Below are 19202 nucleotides of genomic sequence, written 5' to 3'. Positions count from 1 at the left end.
ACTTAATTTTGATAAAGTCCAACTTATTATTTTTTATGGTTGTTTACTATGTCCTATCTGGGAATATAAAATAGCATGTAACCTGTTGGAAAACAGTTTGTCAGTTTCTTAAAATACAAATATATACCTGTTACATGATTAAGCCTTTCCACTCCTAAGCATTATTTAACAGTAAGATATTTTCTTATATTGTCTTCTAAAAGCTATGGTTTTATGTAAAGAGTTTAAAAATATTTTTTAATTTATTCTTTTGTATGATAAGAGGTAGGGGTATGGTTTATTGTTTCCATGTGGATATCCAGTTATTCAAGCACTATTTACTGAAAATATTTTTCTTTTCCCTTTGGATAATTTTGGTGTCATCAAAAATCAGTACTCAATACTCTTGACCTTTGAACAACATGCGGTTGGGGCACTGAGCCTCACTGCAGTGGAATCCCTTGTATAACTTTTGACTCCCCCAAAACTTAACTATTAATAGCGTACTATTGACTCTTCGAAGCCTTATTGATAATATGAATAGTTGATTAACACATACTTTGTATGTTATATGTATTACATACTGTACTCTTACAAGAATGTAAGCTAGAGGAAAGAAAATGTTATTAAGAAAATCATAAGGAAGAAAAAATATGTTTAAAGTATTTATTGAAAAAAATCTGCATATAAGTGGACCCTTGCACTTCAAGCCCACGTTGTTCAAGGGTCCCCCCTCCACCTCCCCCTTCTTTTCCCCTTATCCTTTTCCTCCTCCTGGTTTTTCTAATTCTCCTAATTTTTCTTCCTTGTGGCATTTTATTTATTTTTAAGCAGATTTATTGAGATATAATTGCCATACCGTACACTGTACAGTTTTGTGAGTGTTGATGTATGTATATGCCTGTGAGACTATCACCACAATCAAGAGAGTGAACATATCCGTGTCACCCCAGAGTTTCTTTTGCCCCCTTGTAATCCACTTTCTGCACCCCACCCGCAGCCAGTTCACAGGTCACCACTGACCTGCTTTCTGTTATTTTTAATTAGTTTGCATTTTTTGGCGTTTTATATAAACAGACTTCTGCAATGTGTTCTCTGTGTTATCTGCTTTCTGTCATTCAGCCTAATCATTCTGAGATTCATTCATGTGGTTGTATGGATCAAGAGCTTGTTGTTTTTGTTACTGAGCAGTATTCCACCACTGTGTGGGCATACCACAATTTGTTCATTCACGAACCTGTTCATGGACGTTTGGGTTGTTTGCATTTTTTTGGCTATGACAGTAAAGCTGGTATGAACACTGGTGTAAAGTTTGTGTTTTGTTTTTTTTTTAATGGACATATACTTTTGTTTGTCTTCAGTAAATGCTTAGGAGTAGAATGGTTGGATCATATAGTAAGTGTATGTTGAGCTTCATTTTCTTAGAGAGTTTTAGTAAGATTGGTGTTATTTAGTAAGATTGGTGTTATTTACATTATGTAATTTCATATTTTTTATATTGTGTATAATTATATAAATAGAAGACAAATAGAATTTACCTATGCAAGGTAGATTTTGATGTAGTTTCTTACTTTGGATGACATTATTGAAAAAAACATTGCCTAGCTAACAGTATTCATTGGCACTTCAGTTTTTTTCAAAAGCGTTGTGTCTCTGAATTGTGTTTTTGTGCCCATTTGGCTTATTACTTCAGACTCTTTAAGGCTTATTTTCATTCTTCAGAAGATGTTGACCCTGCCACATGGTTTGCGATCTCACACATACTGTCTTGCTTTGCATATCCCAGGATATATTCGTTAGTTCTCCAGTGACTTTGCAGGGCTCTGATGATGTTCCTGTGCAATTTACATACACAGAAAACCTTAATGTGATTAACGGAGTGATTCTAAAATAATGAAATGTTGACCGTCATGGCTGCATGTTTTTAATTTTGGTTTTCCTTTATTATACGGGCGGACATTTCAGGTGATATGATAGAAAGGTTTCTGTGCTGAAGACTTGTGAGTCTCGGTTTTATAATCCAGAAAGTCCAACTTGGACAGAATCCAAGAGTAACATTTGTAAAGCACATGTAGGAATCAGATTCTGTCTTTAAAGGAGAAGCACTATTTATGTATACCCTTTGCAATTTGTTTTTAACATCTGCCAGAATGAAAGGCCCAATGGAAATATTAGGTACTTTAGGAGAGAATCCAAAGATATTTAACCATCAGTTCACATGCTGTCTTAAAATACATACCAGTCACTTTTAGACTTTTGTGTTTCTAGGACTCTATTTATATTTTGTAGTTAATTCAACAGACTTAGAGTTAGAAACTTTTGAATATAGTTAGAAAGGAAACTAAACTTGTAAAAGGAGTGAGTCCTAAGGTCTAATTGTGGTTCTGTTCCTAGATGGCTCTTTAACTTTGGGCACGTTATCTAACCTGCCTGAGTGACCTATGAAGGGGGTATGATACTGATGGTTAAGTTTCTTTATTTTTTAATTACAGCTGACATTCAATATTATATTAGTTTCAGGTGTACAGTGTAGTGGTTAGACATTTATATAGTTTATGAAGTGATTCCCCGATAAGTCTAGTACGCATCTGACACTATACATGCTTTTTACAATATTATTAAGTACATTCCCCATTCTGTATTTCATATTCCCTTGACTGTTTTGTAACTACCAATTTGTACTTCTTAATCCCTTCCCCTTTTTCGCCCAGCCCCCCAAACCCCTCCCATCTGGCAACCATCAGTTTGCTCTCTAAGTTATAAAATCCTAAAATTTTAATTCTGTCATAAGTGTATCCACAGCACTTTATATTTCAAAGTGCATTTTCAATATACTTTATAAAATAATGCTTTATAATTAGAAATCAATGTTTTAGTTGCTTTTCTTAAAAACTGCTCTTTTGTTTCTAAACAAAAAATTTAGAATGACATTTGAAACATGGTAGGGAACCTTTTGTTTTTCACAACGTTTTGTTGCCATAAAGAAAAGGGTTACATGATACAAAGTAAAATCTTTTTTTCTCACTGCAACTCTAAAATAAAAAGCAAATTGATTTTCAAAAATTAAATTAATTGTTAATAGATCGTTTATTTAAAATTCAAAACATTGAAGGGTATACAATGAAAAGTTTCCTTCTTACTCATGTCCCTCAGCTGCCCAGTGTACTACCTCCAAAGCAGGTAATATTATCAGTTTTTATGTATCCCATAGTTATTTCATGCATATGAAAGTAAATGTGAAGAAGCAAATTTGTGTATTTTCTCCTTTAAGAACTTTAAAAAAATTTTCAATTACAGTTGACATTCAATATATATTAATTTCAGGTGTAGGGCATAGTGATTAGACATTTATATAAATTAGGCAGTACCCGTCTGACACCATGTGCAGTTGTTACAGTAGTATTGACTGTATTTCCTATGCTGTACTTTTACATTTCCGTGACTGTTTTTATAACGGCAATTTGATCCCGTTCCCTTTTTCACCTACCACCTCAAACCCCTCCCATCTGGCAACCATCAAAATATTCTCTGTATCTATGAGTTGGTTCCTGTTTTGTTTGTTCATTTATTTTGTTTTTTAAACTCCACGTATAAGTGGAATCATGGTATTTTTCTTTCTCTGACTTATTTCACTCAACATAATACCCTTTAGGTCCACTCATGTTGCAAATGGCAAGATTTCATTTTTTTTTTTATGGCTGAATAATATTCCACTGTGTATATGTACCACCTGTTCTTTATCTAGTTGTCTATTGATGGACACTTATGTTGCTTCCATATCTTGGATATTGTAAATAATGTTGCAGTGAACATAGGGGTGCCTATGTCTTTTCAAATTTGGGTTTCTTTGGATAAATATCCAGAAGTGGAATTGCTGGGTCATATGGTAATAATATTGGTAATTTTTTGAGACACCTCTGTAATGTTTTCCATAATGGCTGTACTTTTTTTTTCAATCAATTTCTTTTCAATTTTTTTTTTGTACAATTTGCAATTACACTAGCAGTCCACGAAGCTTCCCTTTTCTCCACATCCTCACCCACACTTGTTGTTTGTTGATTTATTGAAGATAACCATTCTGACAGGTGTGAGGTGATATTCATTGTGGTTTTAATTTGCATTTCCCTAATGATTATCGATGCTGAGCCTCTTTTCATATGTCTAATCTGCATGACCTCTTTGGAGAAATATCTGTTCAGTCCTTTGCCTGTTATTAATCGGACTTTTTTGGGGGTGTAAAGTTGTATGAGTTCCTTATATGTATTGGATATTAACCCCTCATAGGATTATCATTGGTGAATATCTTTTCCCATTCAGTAGCTTGTCTTATTTTTGTTAATGTTTTCCTTCGCTGTGCAAAAACTCTTTAGTTTGATGAAGTCCCACTTGTTTATTTTTTCTTTCCCTTGTTGTGAGGAGACGTATCCAAAAAAAATATTAACAGCAATGTCAGAGTTTACTGCCTGTTTTGTTTTTTTTCCCTAGGAGTGCTATGATTTTGGGTCTTTAATCCACTTTGAGTTTACTCTTGTTTATGGTGTAAGAAAGTGGTCTTTTTTTTCCCCATATGTATGTATCTGTCCAGTTTTCCCAACATCATTTATTGAAGAGACTGTCTTAATGCTATTGCATATTCTTGTCTCCTTTATCATAGATTAAATGACCATATAGGCATGAGCTTATTTCTGGGCTCTATATTCTGTTCCATTGATCTATGTGTCTGGTTTTATGCCAATACCATGCTGTTTTGATAAATGTTGCCCTGTAGTATAGTTTAATAATCAGGAATCAGGTGGCATGATACCTACAATTTTGTTCTTCTTTCTGAAGATTGCTTTGGTTATTCAGGGTCTTTGTGGTTCCATATAAATTTTAAGATTATTTGTTCAAGTTTTTTGAAAAATGCCATCGGTAATTGCATTGAATGTATAGATTGCATTGAATCTGTAGATTGCATTGGGTTGTATTGACGTTTTAACGATGTTAATTTTTCCTATCCATGAGCATGGTATATGCTTCCATTTACTTGCATCTTCGATCAGTTCAATATCTTATGATTTTTTTGAGTACAGGTCTTTTACCTCCTTAAATTTATTCCCAGTATTTTATTTATTTATTTATTTATTTATTTATTTATTTATTTATTTATTTATTTTTAAGATTTTATTGGGGAAGGGGAACAGGACTTTATTGGGGAACAGTGTGTACTTCCAGGCCTTTTTTCCAAGTCAAGTTGTTGTCCTTTCAGTCTTAGTTGTGGAGGGCGCCGTTCAGCTTCAAGTTGTTGTCCCTTCAGTCTTAGTTGTGGAGGGCGCAGCTCAGTTCCAGGTCCAGTTGCTGTTTCTAGTTGCAGGAGGCACAGCCCACCATCCCTTGCAGGAGTCGAACTGCAACCTTGTGTTTGAGAGGATGCATTCCAACCGACTGTCCCTGTGTGGGTTGTGTGTGCCCTCCTGTTGTAGTTGAGCCTTGGTTGCTGTTGGCCTGTCAGTGGGTGGGATTGACCCTCAGCCTGACTGACTTGCTTGCCCTGACTATCACAGACAAGATGTTATGTGGGGTATGACCTCATATAGTGCAAGTAATTTTAGCATGGCTCTGGTGCCAGCTGAGTCTGCCCTTCAGGTGTGTCATATGTAATGCTGGTTGGGTGATACTCTGTGTGGTCCGAAGTCGGCCATTGTGTGTGTTGGTACTGGAACCTCCAGTGCTAGTCAAGGTCAGCTGCCCCTGGTGCCCAGCTTGGGGCCTCCTGGTGGGACCTACAAAGTGGTCTACGGTTGGTGATGGGGCTGGAGGTGCTTGGAAGAGGCTGAGAACTGAGGCTGCCTGTCACTGGTGCCAGGCTTGGGACCCTTTGGTGGGCACACCGTGTGAGCTGAGGCCACTGTCAGGCTTAGGGCCACCTGATGGGAGTTACATACAAGTTGAGACTGGTTGCTGCTTGTGCCAGGCTTGGGGTCGCTTAGCAAGAGCACACCGAGACCATCTGTTGCTTGTTTGAGATTTGTGGGCCTTTGAGGGATATTAGGAAAGTCTGCAGCAACAGCCGAGGCCGGCTGCTCCTGGGGAAAAGCTGCTCCAAGCCTCTCCATCCAGGCGCACGAGTTGGATGAGTTGAGTTCTCAGAGAATCACCAGGGAGGGGTAAACAGTGTTAGGCAGGTTAGTGGAGAGCTCACATTTGGTGTCTGCCAGGACTTCCGTCCCAGGGGAGAGCTGCCGGACCCCTGCCCCTCCAGCCCTCACCCTGAAGCCCGTCTGTTGTATTCCTCCCCATATGTCGCCCATGCTTTGCGAGTTGCTGCCTCCATGCTAGAGACTAGAGAGAGTTGGGAGCATGTGAGACTGTGCTTGTTCCCTTTAAGCGGATTCCCCCATGTTCAGCAGCCCTCCATCTCACCTGGATGCAATCCCCACTGCTTTTTACAGCCAGATATTATGGGGACTCATCTTCCTGGCTCTGGAGTCTCAGTCTTGGGAGTCCAGTGTGGGGCAGGGACCCCTTGCTGCTCTGGGGTACTTCCACAGCTGAGACATCCATCCTGATTCTGAATTACCACACCGGGGGCTCCATGTTTCTGCCCCTCCTACCAGTCTCATAGTGGCTTCTTTATATTCTTAGTTACAGGACTTCTGTTCAGTTAGTCTCAGGTGGTCTTCAATGATGATTGCTCTGTAAGTTAGTTGTAATTTAGATGTAACGGGAGGAGGCCTGCACAGCATTTACCTATGCTGTCATTTTGACCCCAAGTCTATTTTCTCCTTTTTAAATAGAAATGGTAGCATACTAGATCCACTCTTCTACACTTGCTTGTTTCATATACCAAAATATAAAAGCCACTAATTTAGAATAATCTCCTTGACAAAATCCTGAAATTGAAACAGGACAGGGAAGAACTATAGTAACCAATTGAAGATACTGGAAAATAAGAAATAAAGTAATTAGGGAGAATAATGCATCAATATTCTCTAGTAAATTGGAAAATCTAAGTGATGGAAATGACTAAAAAAATACAAGAAACAGAAAATCTGAATGAACCTGTAAGTGAGGAAGACATAAGAAAGTTGCCTGACAGCCAAGAGAAGAAAGCAATTGAAGAATGGAATTAGCAGTTGAATTGACACATCCTAAGATGAGTCAGAGAAGATCCTTTAGATTTGCACCTGGGATGTTATTTATGACCTCAGAGCGTTTTCAGTAGAGCAGTAGAGCCCTCCAATTGCTGGAGGGCTGCACAGAGAATTGGAGGTGAGCAAATGGAGACAGAGTAGAAAAAGCATTTTAGTGTAGTTCTGCTGTAAATGGTACTTAGCATGGCACCCAGCATAGAGTGAAGAATTTGTGTTTCTATTCAGCCTGTTGCAATATGTTGTTTTTGTTCAATTATATGATGAAAATTCATCTTCATACACATAGGTAATTGGAAAGGGAGTATTTTAATCACCATTTCAGATAATTGTGGTTCTTCTTTGATACTACATAAAACTAGACAATTGGTAAGTTTCTTAAAGATTAGTTCAGAGTTTGGATTCTGACTCTTATCCATGGACTTTTTTTTTTTTAAGATTTTATTGGGGAAGGGGAACAGGACTTCATTGGGGAACAGTGTGTACTTCAGGACTTTCTTCCAAGTCAAGTTGTTGTCCTTTCAATCTTAGTCGTGGAGGGCACAGCTCAGCTCCAGGTCCAGTTGCCATTTCTAGTTGCAGGGGGCGCAGCCCACCATCCTTTGTGGGAATCGAACTGGCAACCTTGTGGTTGAGAGCCCACTGGCCCATGTGGGAATCGAACCAGCAGCCTTTGGATTATATATAAAATTCTATTGATTATTCTGCTCTGCATCCGTTCTGCATAGCTCTTTTGCCTGTGCATGATTTTGTAACATCTTGCCCTTGTAACATTGTGGTTCAAGGAGTTGTGCAGATTTTCTAAGTGATATGCTTCATTAGACAATATTTTAAAATCACATTCATTAATATCACCCTTGATATCATTAGAAAAGCCTTTAAGTATTGAGAAGCCATCAAATTCATAGTGATGGGTACAAATTTTGCACCATTCTAATTTTTGCTTGAAAGATGGAATTTTATCATAAGCGGTAAATCCTGTCATTATTTTCCTTAAAGTGACAGGCTTGCTTTGTTCAGTTTTGAGAAAATGTTCAATATGCAAGTCTGAATAATCAAACAATTGCACAAGTGCTTTTTCTTTGAGACACCTACCCTACTTCATTCTGTAGCAGCAGTGCTTTTATGTTTCATTTCATTTCATCATAGCAGATAGTCAAAGGCTATGCACTTAACAGTTGAGATTTAGTAAAATTGTACTTTATCAAGACACAAGAGTAACTGGCCTCTTTATGTTCCTGCACGTGCATAGTGGTGAAGAGTACAACATTATTGATACAGGAATAATGTACTTAATTAACCTTTATTAATCCCAAGATTTCAGTAGTTTTCCTCACCATTGCTTTAGTACCATAAGTACAAGTGTGTGTACAGTGAAAAAGACGCACATAACGTCTTAATATTATTATGAAAATAAATTTGACCTTGAAGAACCTCTGAAAAGGTTGTAGCGACCCCCAGAGATACATGATCCATATTTTGAAAATGGATGGTCTAGGCTTAAGATTTTGTTAGGTGTGTTAAGTGGAATTGAGACATGGTAGTAAGAGACACTGTTAGTTATAGATTGGACCATGGACTCTGGCCTGCGGAGTCCTTTCGATTTCTTCCTACATACTTGCTTTATCTGAGTGGATACCATATGTGCTTTTCAACTTATTTATTTGAAGTACGACAATTGCATGCTACATACTGTGTTTCCCCAAAAATAAGACCTAGCCGACAGTCAGCTCTAATGCGTCCTTTGGAGCAAAAAATTAATATAAGACCTGGTATATATTGTATTATGTTATATTTATTTTTACATATTACAGTAAAATAAAATTTTTATATATTACAGTAAAATAAGACCGAGTCTTACATAAATTTTTGCTCCAAAAGATGCATTAGAGCTAATTGTCTGGGTAGATCTTATTTTGGGGGAAACACAGTAGTCAAAGGAGAAATTTATGATGCTGAAATAACATTTTGGGAGTGAAGAATTATAGCTTGGAATACTAGACAGTACAAAGGATTTAAGGACTAGAGTTCCTAGCATTGCCTCTGTTCTTCACGAGGCTTACTAAATTCTGGGAATGTCCCCTAACCTTTCTAATTCTCAGGTTTCTCACCTCTAGGATGGGATTAATATTATTTGCCCCCACTTCCTTAGGGTAGTTTTGATATTCAGATAATACCTTCAGTTCCTTACCCCAGGTAATATTTTCTTCATCTTTATATCTGTAGAGCTGTGCTTGGTGTGTGGTAGATAAGTCAGTAAATGTATATTGAATTAATGAATGAGCTTTGAAAAAACTATTGATGAAAGTTTTAAATATATGCAAAAAATAGAATTGTATAATAAACCCGTCTACCCTTCCCCTAATAAATTTGTAATTCTAGAAAATAAGAACATGTTTTCATGTAAGTAAAATATGACACCCAACAAAATTAAAATTAGGTCCTTAATATCATCAAATATTCCTCTCACATTCAGATATCTCCAATGGAAATAAAATATGTACATACAGATGTTTTCACAGTTGGTTTATTCAAGTCAGATCCACACAAAGTCCACTCATTGCAGTTGTTTATGACTCTTTTAATCAAGAACAATTTCATTCCCCCAGCTCCTTCCTTTTTTATGTCATTAACTTGTTGGAGAAACTGGGGCTAGTTTTGTAAAATTTTCCAGTGTTTGATTGTTTCCTTGTAGTGTTTTTTAGCTTATTCCTCTATTCCCGACATTTCTGGTGAACTGGAAGTTAGACCTAATTATTTGATTAGATTCACATTTAGCTTTTTGGCAAGAATACTCTCTAGATGGTGCTGTGTTCTTATGTGTATCACAATAGGCGGTGCATAAGGGTTTTTGATGCCAGGTTTGAGAAGTGGGTTCAAGTGTGGGCAGCCTGGCCTTTTCATTGTTCACCATCATCCTTTCTTGTAATGGTCGTAGGTCCTAGGTCCATTGATGGTCATTGCCTGAGTGAATGAGCTTTGGTACTATGAGGTGCTCAATATCTGAGTGGATACAGTATTATAATAACTATAATAAAGTAAGGCAGTATCTTTATTTGAACAAAGTCATCAATGGAATAATATCCAAGAGGCAGAGCTGTAGATAGTAACAAACCTCTAAATTAGGGATGTCGAGTTAATAGTGAGGATAAAGTTATACATACAGAGCAGATTTAGAGCTTATCTCTTAACATCAAATTATATTAAAACAAATGCTTTTAAACCATCTCTATAATAAAAAGGCTCTCAAAACCATTCTATGTCTAGATTACTTTAAGAATCTATTAATATAAATACAATTAATTGATGGACTAAGATTCCAGGTGACAATTTAGACACATCCATGGAGCTCTCTTGGTAATGAGATTTAAGGTGTTAGTGAGCCACAGATACCATAATTTTTGTTTGATTGTTTCTCTTAGGAGAAAATAATTAAAGCATCCCCATTTTATGTCGTTCATAATGAATCCATTTGTAGAAATTATTGTTGAACCCCCACTGGGAAATTAAATCAAAACAGTGTGAACATTTGCAAAATATTGTTTAGTTTCTTTTCTTTGCTATTGGATATGTCTGTTAAAAGGATACTGCAAGAAAAGGACATACTTTAGACGAGGGGTGGAGGACAGGTGGTATATTCAGAAAATCAGTGTCAAGTTACCAATTTCTTGAAAAACTGAAGAGTGTTTTCCGGTTGTTGACTATAGGACATAAAATTGTACCCAAGGACATATTATTAACTTATTTCTTTCTTCAATAGGAAAATAAAAAGTATTTCAAGCGTAGTGATCTTGCAAAAAAGGAAGAGGAAGCATATTACGAAAGATGTGGCTACAAGGTATGCATGCCTGCTTTTAAGTTAAATTGTATATTTCTGAGTTTAAATTTATACAGCTGCTGTTAAAGTGACAAAATTATTGATCTCTGTTCAATTTATCAATGTTATACATTAGCCTATAAATGAGAAGCCATCTGGAGAGGTATGAGTTTTTGTTTTTCTTTTTTCTTTAATCTTGAATTCAGGAAAATACATGCATGACTTTTGGCTTGGAATGGTTGGCTTTCTGTGGACAGCATGAAGTGGCTTGAGATCACAGCTTGAATTTTTTTTTTTTTTAAATTAAGTCCTGGGTCTGATAGTGCTTCATTTTCATCTCCACTACCACTCCTCTCCCACCTCTCCCAATAAAAGTCTATTTTTAATGGGTTCAAAACATTTTATTCATTCAACAACAGTGGTATTAGCAGTGATGTTTTCCCTGCTTTCGCCTGAATATTTTAAGCCATTGTTTTTATGTTTGCATTGTTAGTGATTCATTTTGGCCCTATACCTCTTCTTGAAGGTAGTGCCATGTAGCATTTATATGCTTCTGTGTAATCAGGAATCACATTTCAAACACTGCTAAGTGTTGGATAGAAAAATGCAATCTTGAAATATTTGTTAGAAACAAATTAGTTGTCTGGAAGACTTTGTATATTTTAGAAGCATGACTGAAATTATCTTTGAGATTGCCTCGTTGAATAATGGGGTTTTTATTGGGAGGGGTTAAAGGTTATGAGGTGAAATTATGTTTAGATTATTTTTTAAAGACTGTGTCTAGTTTGATAATTTTTTAGCCAAAGTTGAGAGGCTCTATGAAATACTTTTGCCAAATCACATATTTGAAATCAACTTTTTGCTTGTGAAACATCATTATATAAAATAATACTCTTGTGCATGACATGGGGAAAGTTCTGGAAATTAATTTATCTGGCATAGCATTTCTAGAGGGAAGCATGAGGAATGCAAATGGTATGTATATGCATTTGGTTTTATTTTGTAGTGTTGGGAGAGGGCAAGTTTTAAAAATATAGTTCTATTTCTGGTAGGTTTATAAAATATGAAAGTTTATGTTTGTATTTTGATATTTTTCATAAATTGATTTTATTTGCCTCAAATTTAGGAAATTAAAGTATGTTTTGTGTAAATAACCATCGAAAGATATTCAGACAGAAGAATTCTCATCTTTTGCTTGCCCATTGTCTAACTCAAACTTGGTTTGGAATAAGAATTACTTACCCTGGGTTTAGTCTGCTGACTTGTTGCTTTCCCAGATCCCTAAATTGAACCTTTCAACTTTTTGATAAGGTAGGAAAATAAATTGAAACAGTGGCAGTTTGGCTTTGGATAGATTGCATCAGTGATACGACAACACTTTCTTGCTCGTATAGAGGAAAGCACTGAGGCAAAATAATTATTGTACAGGTATTGCTTGTAATGCTAAGCCCAGCTGACAAAATGTCTTAGTTCTGAAGCTATTAACTGCCATTCTATAATTTAAAATGCTTCTCATCTTGAGATTTTTTGAGAAATTACCTGTTCTATGCTTAAAAAGAAAGCACAGGTTTTTCTTTCTAAAATATTTTTAATATTTCCTTCTTGGTTAGTAATGAAAATACAGCATGTATTTTATTCCATTATAGAAACTGGTTACCATTTTTTAAGACTTGATGCTGATTTGGCTTGTGAAAATGTGAAAGTTTAGTTATTGCATCAATTTTCTGTTAGTACTGTTAACACTGATAAACTTAACATTTAACCATAAACTATAGAATCATAAATTACAGTTTTAACCATATAAACTTAGTTAAATTGTGAGTTTTTTCTTAATGTTGATTTTTTAAAATGTTTTTTTTTCTCCATATTCTTGGCATTTTTAGATTTGTCTTATGGTCAGCTGGGAAACCACGTTTTAATATCTTTATATAGACCACACAATGGGGCTTACAAATTGCTGAATTTGGTTTTCCTAAACTGACTTGGGCAGCAGACTCAAGAAAATATATGAAGAGATTTTTTTCCCTGCAGGTTCATATGAACAAGAATGTCCACTCTTTTCTTTGTGTGGTATGAGTAGAGAGGTGCAGTTTTTCATCATTTTCCCCCAAGGTTCATAGCTCAGTTAGTGGGCAAGTTCTGTATAGCATTGGGATTTTTTCTACATGTCCAACAGTGATTTCTGTGCACTTGAAATAATACCTTTCAAAAAGCAGGTTAGGGAAAAACTGCGGCTGAGTCTTCACAGGTTTCTGTTAGAAAGCAGTGCTTTTCTTTGGCCTTCATTTTAAACCCAGAGCAAGGATCAGATAACCCTTTAAGATGATTTTCTCAAAGAAAAGAAGCAAGTTGATTGATTTTAAGAAAAAAGTAAAATTCTTTGGAGTTTAGGGATAAAATGAGTCTAAATTTCAGACCTTTTAAGTTTTTTATTTTGGAACCATTATACTTATTTCACTCTTCTGTAGCAGAATGCTCTTTTGGATGTATACGCTTTCTACTTGTGCTGTCCCTGAAATGGACTTGTTTGAGAAGCTCTTAAAAGCTGTACATTTATTATGAGCTCTTCCCTCAGAGGAACATTTAGAAGACTTTCAATATGTGAAACATGTTTAACTTCCGTAAATAGCTAATCTTATAGAATGATAAATATTAACTATATTTTAAAAGCTGAATTTCCTTTCTTTTGGCCATTAATATAGATACAGCCAAAAGAAGAGGACCAGCAACCATTAACTTCATCGAATCCAGTATTAGAACTTGAACTGGCGGAGGAAAAATTACCCATGACCCTTTCTAGGCAAGAGGTAAGTTTATATCTATAGAATGGGTTTTTTTTGGGGGGGTGGGGTAGGAAGGAAAACTCTCCACGGCATTTGCATTTGTTTCCAGTTCTTTCTAGTAAGTTTTATGTCATTATTTCCCATATAAGATGACTTTTTAAACTAAAATACTGTGCAGCTAGCCAGTTTTCTTCATGAGGTTCTAAATTAATCTGCTTTTCTTGATACTATTTTCTTAAACGTTTTAAAGAATCCTTCTAAATATGTTTAAACATGTTTTAAATGCATATATTCTAAATAATTAAATTATTTGTCGAAATTATTTTAAATGTACTATTTTATAACCTTTTCTTAATACATCTTTCTAGGTCAAAATATAGAGATCTGTATATTTTTTTGACTATAATTTCCCATAATATTTTTAAAATCAATTCTTTATTAATGGTCATTTAGATTGCTTTAACCTTTCCCTATTGTAAATCAGACTATGCATTCTATACAGACGTTATTGTGTGCATAATTATGATTATTATTTCCTTTGGAAAATTTTCTAGAAGCTTGATTTCTGGAGCCAATGTACTAAAGATTAAAGACTATGTATGTTTCTAAGACTTGATACATCTTACGAGAGGCCTGGCTCTATACCAGTTACACCAGTTTGTACTTTCAACTGTAGCATTTGCCTATCCCCTGGTAAATATCAACTATTATTTTCCTAAACCCAACAAACAAGATTTCAGGATATCCATGTGATGTAAAGAATTCAGACTGTACAGAGGGTATAAAACAAAAATGAACTTTGAACAAAAGAAAATTTTCAGAGGAAAGGACGGCTGACTCTAGAAGCTGTCATGTGAAAATTAGATGAAGGAATTGAATACTTAGTTTGAAGAGAGGAACATTAGAGACTTTTAAAAGAATCCATTGACAACAGCTCTAATTTTGAAAAAGAACTGAGTACTGTCTGTGGTTTCATAAAATAAAACAAGATAAATGGGCAAGAGTTTGAGGGAGGTGGGGTTTAGTTCATTCTGGACATCTCTCTCCAAAAACGGGGTAGGCTGTTCACGAAGAGATGTGGTTCCTGTCGTTGGCCAGACGGGGACCTGACAAAGGTGTTTTTCAGCTCATTTCTACATTAAGTAGAGAAAGCAACAGATGACCTCTTAAGTTTCTTTTTAATGCCAAGCTTCAGTTAGTTCACTGGAAGACCTAACGGTGGTTTCTAAGTCTGATGCTATTTATGTTTCCAGGTAAAGTTCTTCATATTTAAAAAAGAAAAATTGGATCAACTGTTATTAAATTTTTGTTTCTCCTTTTTATGAACTATAACATGTATATAAAGAGTGTATAAAACACATAGTGCAATATAATGGATAACTGCAAAACGAACATCCATATGACCATCACTCAAGTCAAGAAATAGAGTATCATCAGCCCCTCAAAAAGCCCTACGTGTGCTCCCCTCTGATCATAACTCAGTTTTTCTTCTGAGGGAAAAGTATTTGGTTTACATGTAGTGTTGCACCTCTTCTTGGCTGTGATCATTGAGTTATCAGCTGACTCTAGACTTTATTTTCCGTCTCTATATAAATACCATCACTCCCTCCCATCTTAATATTTTTCATAGGTATTCTACTATACAGCTTGCTACTTGCCTGAAACAGTCAGCCAAAGGACCTAAACTGTTTGGGTTATTAAAGTGTGACAGTAATAACTCAGTACATCTGTTCAGGGAAAATTAAAAAACAAACACAACTTTCTGCATTGACATTTCAAAATAAGTATTTGGTCACCTAAAACAGGAATTACTATTACCAATAACATAAAGAATTACTACTGTCTTTTGATTTGCTTTTTTAATAGGTTATCAGAAGATTGAGAGAAAGAGGGGAACCAATCAGACTATTTGGAGAAACTGATTATGATGCTTTTCAACGTTTAAGAAAAATAGAGATCCTCACACCAGAAGTTAACAAGGTAATAAGACAGAACAAAGCTAGAAGAATATCACTATACCACAGAAATTACAATAGTATGGAATTTGACGGAATTTGACTAACTGAATTATTATAGGCAAAAATGGAAAAATAAAGTTGCCAGCTTGCTGCTGAATGTGTTTTCTTTAATTTTCAAAACACATATCTTAAGTATACAGTTTAGTGCATTTTGACAGATACATATAAGCATGTAATTACTACGCTTCTGAAGGTTCCTCAGCACTCCTTTTTACCAATCCCATATTCTTCCTTCTCCACTCCTGGGCAGCTACCTTTTAAAATTCTATCATCGTAGATTAATTTTGCTTGTTCTCCTATTTCATATAAATAGTCAGAGTACGTATCTGGCTTCTTTGGCTCAGCATAATTTTTTAGATTCATTCATGTTATTGTGGATATCAGTAGTTCCTTTCATTGCCAATTACATGAATATACCACAATTTTTCAACTTTGGGGTGTTATGAATAAAACTGCTATGAACATTCTTATAGAAAGCTTTTTGAACCTATGTCATTTCTCTTGGGTAAATATGTGCATCTCGGGTAAATACCTAGAAGTAGAATTGCTAAATAATAAGAGTAAATGTAAGCTTAACTTTTTAAGAAATGCCAAATAGTTCCAAATGTCATCAGCATTTGTTATTGTTAGTCTTTTAAATTTTAACCATTCTCATGGATGTGTAATAGTATCTCATTGTGCTTCTATTCACATTTCCCTGATAACTAAAAATTATGAGCATCTTTTCATAGACTTATTGACCATATCATTCTCTTTGCAGGGTGTGTTAGTCTTTTGTTCATTTTTTAATTGGGTTGTTTGTCTTTTTATTTTTGAATTGTAGGAGTTTTTCATATATTCTGGATATAAGTCCTTTGTGAGATACAGATATATATTTTGTAACTATTTTCTCCTAGTGTGTGGCTTACCTATATTCTTATTGGTGTCTTTTGAGGGGCAGAGTTTTAACTTTTGATGAAGTCTACTTTATCAGTTTTTTTCTTTTATGGTTATTGCTTTTGGTGTTTTGCTTAAGAAATCTTTGCCTATCTTAAGGTCTTGAAAAGATACTCTTCAGCCTTTTCTTCTAAAAGCTTAATAGTTGTAGCTTTTATATTTAGGGCTTTGATCTTGTTTTATGTCTCAGCATATGGCCTGTTTGGATGAATATTCCATGGGTTCTTGAAAAGAGTATGTTTTATGCTTTAGGTGAATGTCAGTTACTATAGTGTTGTTCAGCTATTCTGTGGCCTTATTAACTCAAATACTTGTTCTATCAATTACTGAGAAGCAAGGGTGGTTATCGATGGCTATGTAACAAATCATACCAAAACTTAGTGGCTTGACATAATTTATTATTGTAAAATCTTTTTCGGTCATCTATGACTGTAACAAACCACTCTGAAACCTAGTAACTTAAGAGAATTTTTCTGTCTCACAATTCTGTGGTTTGAGTGGACTAAGCTGGGCAATTTTTGGGTTGGGCTCTTGCATGTGATTGTAGTCAGGTGAGTGAGGGCTATGGCTGAGGCCATCTAACCAGCCTTCTAACTTAGCATGATACCTTGAAGATTCATTCCTGTTGCAGCACGAGTCAGAATTTCATCCCTGTTGCAGCATGTGGCAGAATTGCCTTTTTAAGGTGAAATAATATTCCATTGTATGTATGAACCCCATTTTGTTTACCAATTGATCCTCGGTGGACATTTGAGTTGTTTCTGCATTTTTTCTCTTGCGAGTAATGCTGCTGTGAACATGGGTGTACAAATATCTGTTTGAGGCCCTGCTTTCATTTCTTTTGTGTGTATACCCAGAAGTGGAATTGTTGGATCATATGGTGATTCTATATTTAACTTTTTTTCCAAAGCATAAATTTTTAAATATTTCTTTATATTACTAATGTTAACAGTAATTTGTTTTCCTTTCTAGTCTTTTCTAACACTTGCTTAATCTAAATTCTTGGAAAGAGTGGTTTTTATAATGCTTCGTTTTACCAACATTTATTTCTCTTCTATCCTGAGTCATTTTCCTTATCAAAAGATAGGGTAAAATACTAACGTGAACTATTAAATTTTTGTTTCTGATTTAATTTTTTTACTACTCATGTTTCATTACTTGAAAAATCTTCTAGCTTTTAATATTATTTTATTACAATCTGCTCTATCTCTCTATTACAATCTTGTTCAAGCCTGTATCAAATAATACAGAATTTCTTTTTTGTACATTTAGATAAACTCAGGTATAATTGACATATAACATTATATATTAGTTTCAGGTGTATAACAATAATTAAATATATACACCACAGTGCATATATCACCACAGTAAGTCTAGTTAATATCCATCACCATACATAGTTAAAAATTTTTTTCTTGTAATGAGGACTTTTAGGGTTTATTCTCTTAGCAACTTTCAATATGCAAGACAGTCTTATTAACTATAGTCACCATGCTGTATGTTACATTCCCATGACATTTATTTTATAGCTGGAACAGTCTATTTTAAGTTATAACAACTTAAGTTTGAACGCATTCTAAAGTTATGCGTTTTTACTTTACCCCACCACATTTTGTTTTTGATTTCCCATTTTGCATCTTTTTATCTTGTATATCCCTTGACTAATTGTTGTAGTTATAAATATTTTTACTACTTTTGTTTTAACCTTCCTAGTAGCTTTATAAATGATTAATTCGCTACCATTACTATATATTTGCCATTACCAGTGAAATTTATACTTTCGTATGTTTTCTTGTTACTAGTTAACACCCTTTCTTTTCACCCATTCTTTCATTTCTTTTCACCCATTCTTTGATTTCTTTTCAGCTTAAAAAAAAGTCCCTTTAACATTTCTTGTAAGGCCAGTTTAGTGGTGATGAACTCCTGAGCTTTTACTTTTCTGGAAAATTCTCCTTCAATTCTGAATTATAACTTTGCTGGGTAGGATATTCTTGGTTGGAAGTTTTCACCCCCCAGTACTTCGGATATGTAATGCCACTCGCTTGTGGCCTGCAAAGTTCCTGCTGAAAAAATCTGCTGATAGTTTTATGTGGGTCCATTGTACGTAACAAGTTTATTTTCTCTTGCTCCTTGTCTAACTTTTGACATTTTAACTGCAATGTGGCTTGGTTCCGGATATGTTTAACTTTTTGAGGTATTGCCAACAGTTTTGCATAGCTTCTCCACCATTTTATATTTCCAGCAATGCACAAGTGTGTTCCATTTCTCTGTATCCTAGCCACCACTTGTTATTTTCTGTGTTTTTTTATTTTGTTTTATAATAGCCATCCTAATGGGTCTCATTGTGGTTTTGATTTGCATGTCCCTACTGACTAGCGATGTTGAACATCTTTTCATTTGCTTATTGGGCATTTTCTTCTATTCAAGTTCTTTGTCTGTTTTTAATCAGGTTGGTTGTTTTTTGTTGTTAAGTTATAGGAGTTCCTTACGTTTCCTGGATATCAATCTTTATCAGATATGTGATTTGCAAATATTTTCT

General features: G+C 35.1%; 1 protein-coding gene across 3 annotated transcripts in view; it reads left to right on the top strand.

The window, feature by feature from the left end:
* The window catches only part of PRPF18 (pre-mRNA processing factor 18), a 53595-nt gene that overhangs the window by 12060 nt on the left and 22333 nt on the right, over positions 1 to 19202 (top strand). For 2 of the 3 annotated variants that reach the window (XM_081044156.1, XM_081044157.1), the window contains exons 2-4: positions 10870 to 10947; positions 13629 to 13733; positions 15576 to 15689. In XM_081044156.1, coding sequence (XP_080900282.1) covers positions 10870 to 10947; positions 13629 to 13733; positions 15576 to 15689 — 297 coding nt within the window. Of the gene's footprint in view, positions 1 to 10869; positions 10948 to 11062; positions 11090 to 13628; positions 13734 to 15575; positions 15690 to 19202 lie in introns of all 3 variants that reach the window. The other variant, XM_081044155.1, reaches the window with a different exon arrangement.

The sequence above is a fragment of the Rhinolophus hipposideros genome, assembly GCF_964194185.1.
Source record: "Rhinolophus hipposideros genome assembly, chromosome: 1".
NCBI classification, from domain to species: Eukaryota; Metazoa; Chordata; class Mammalia; order Chiroptera; family Rhinolophidae; genus Rhinolophus; species Rhinolophus hipposideros.
Note: the sequence above shows the minus strand (reverse complement) of the source record. Positions and strands in the feature narration are given on the sequence as shown.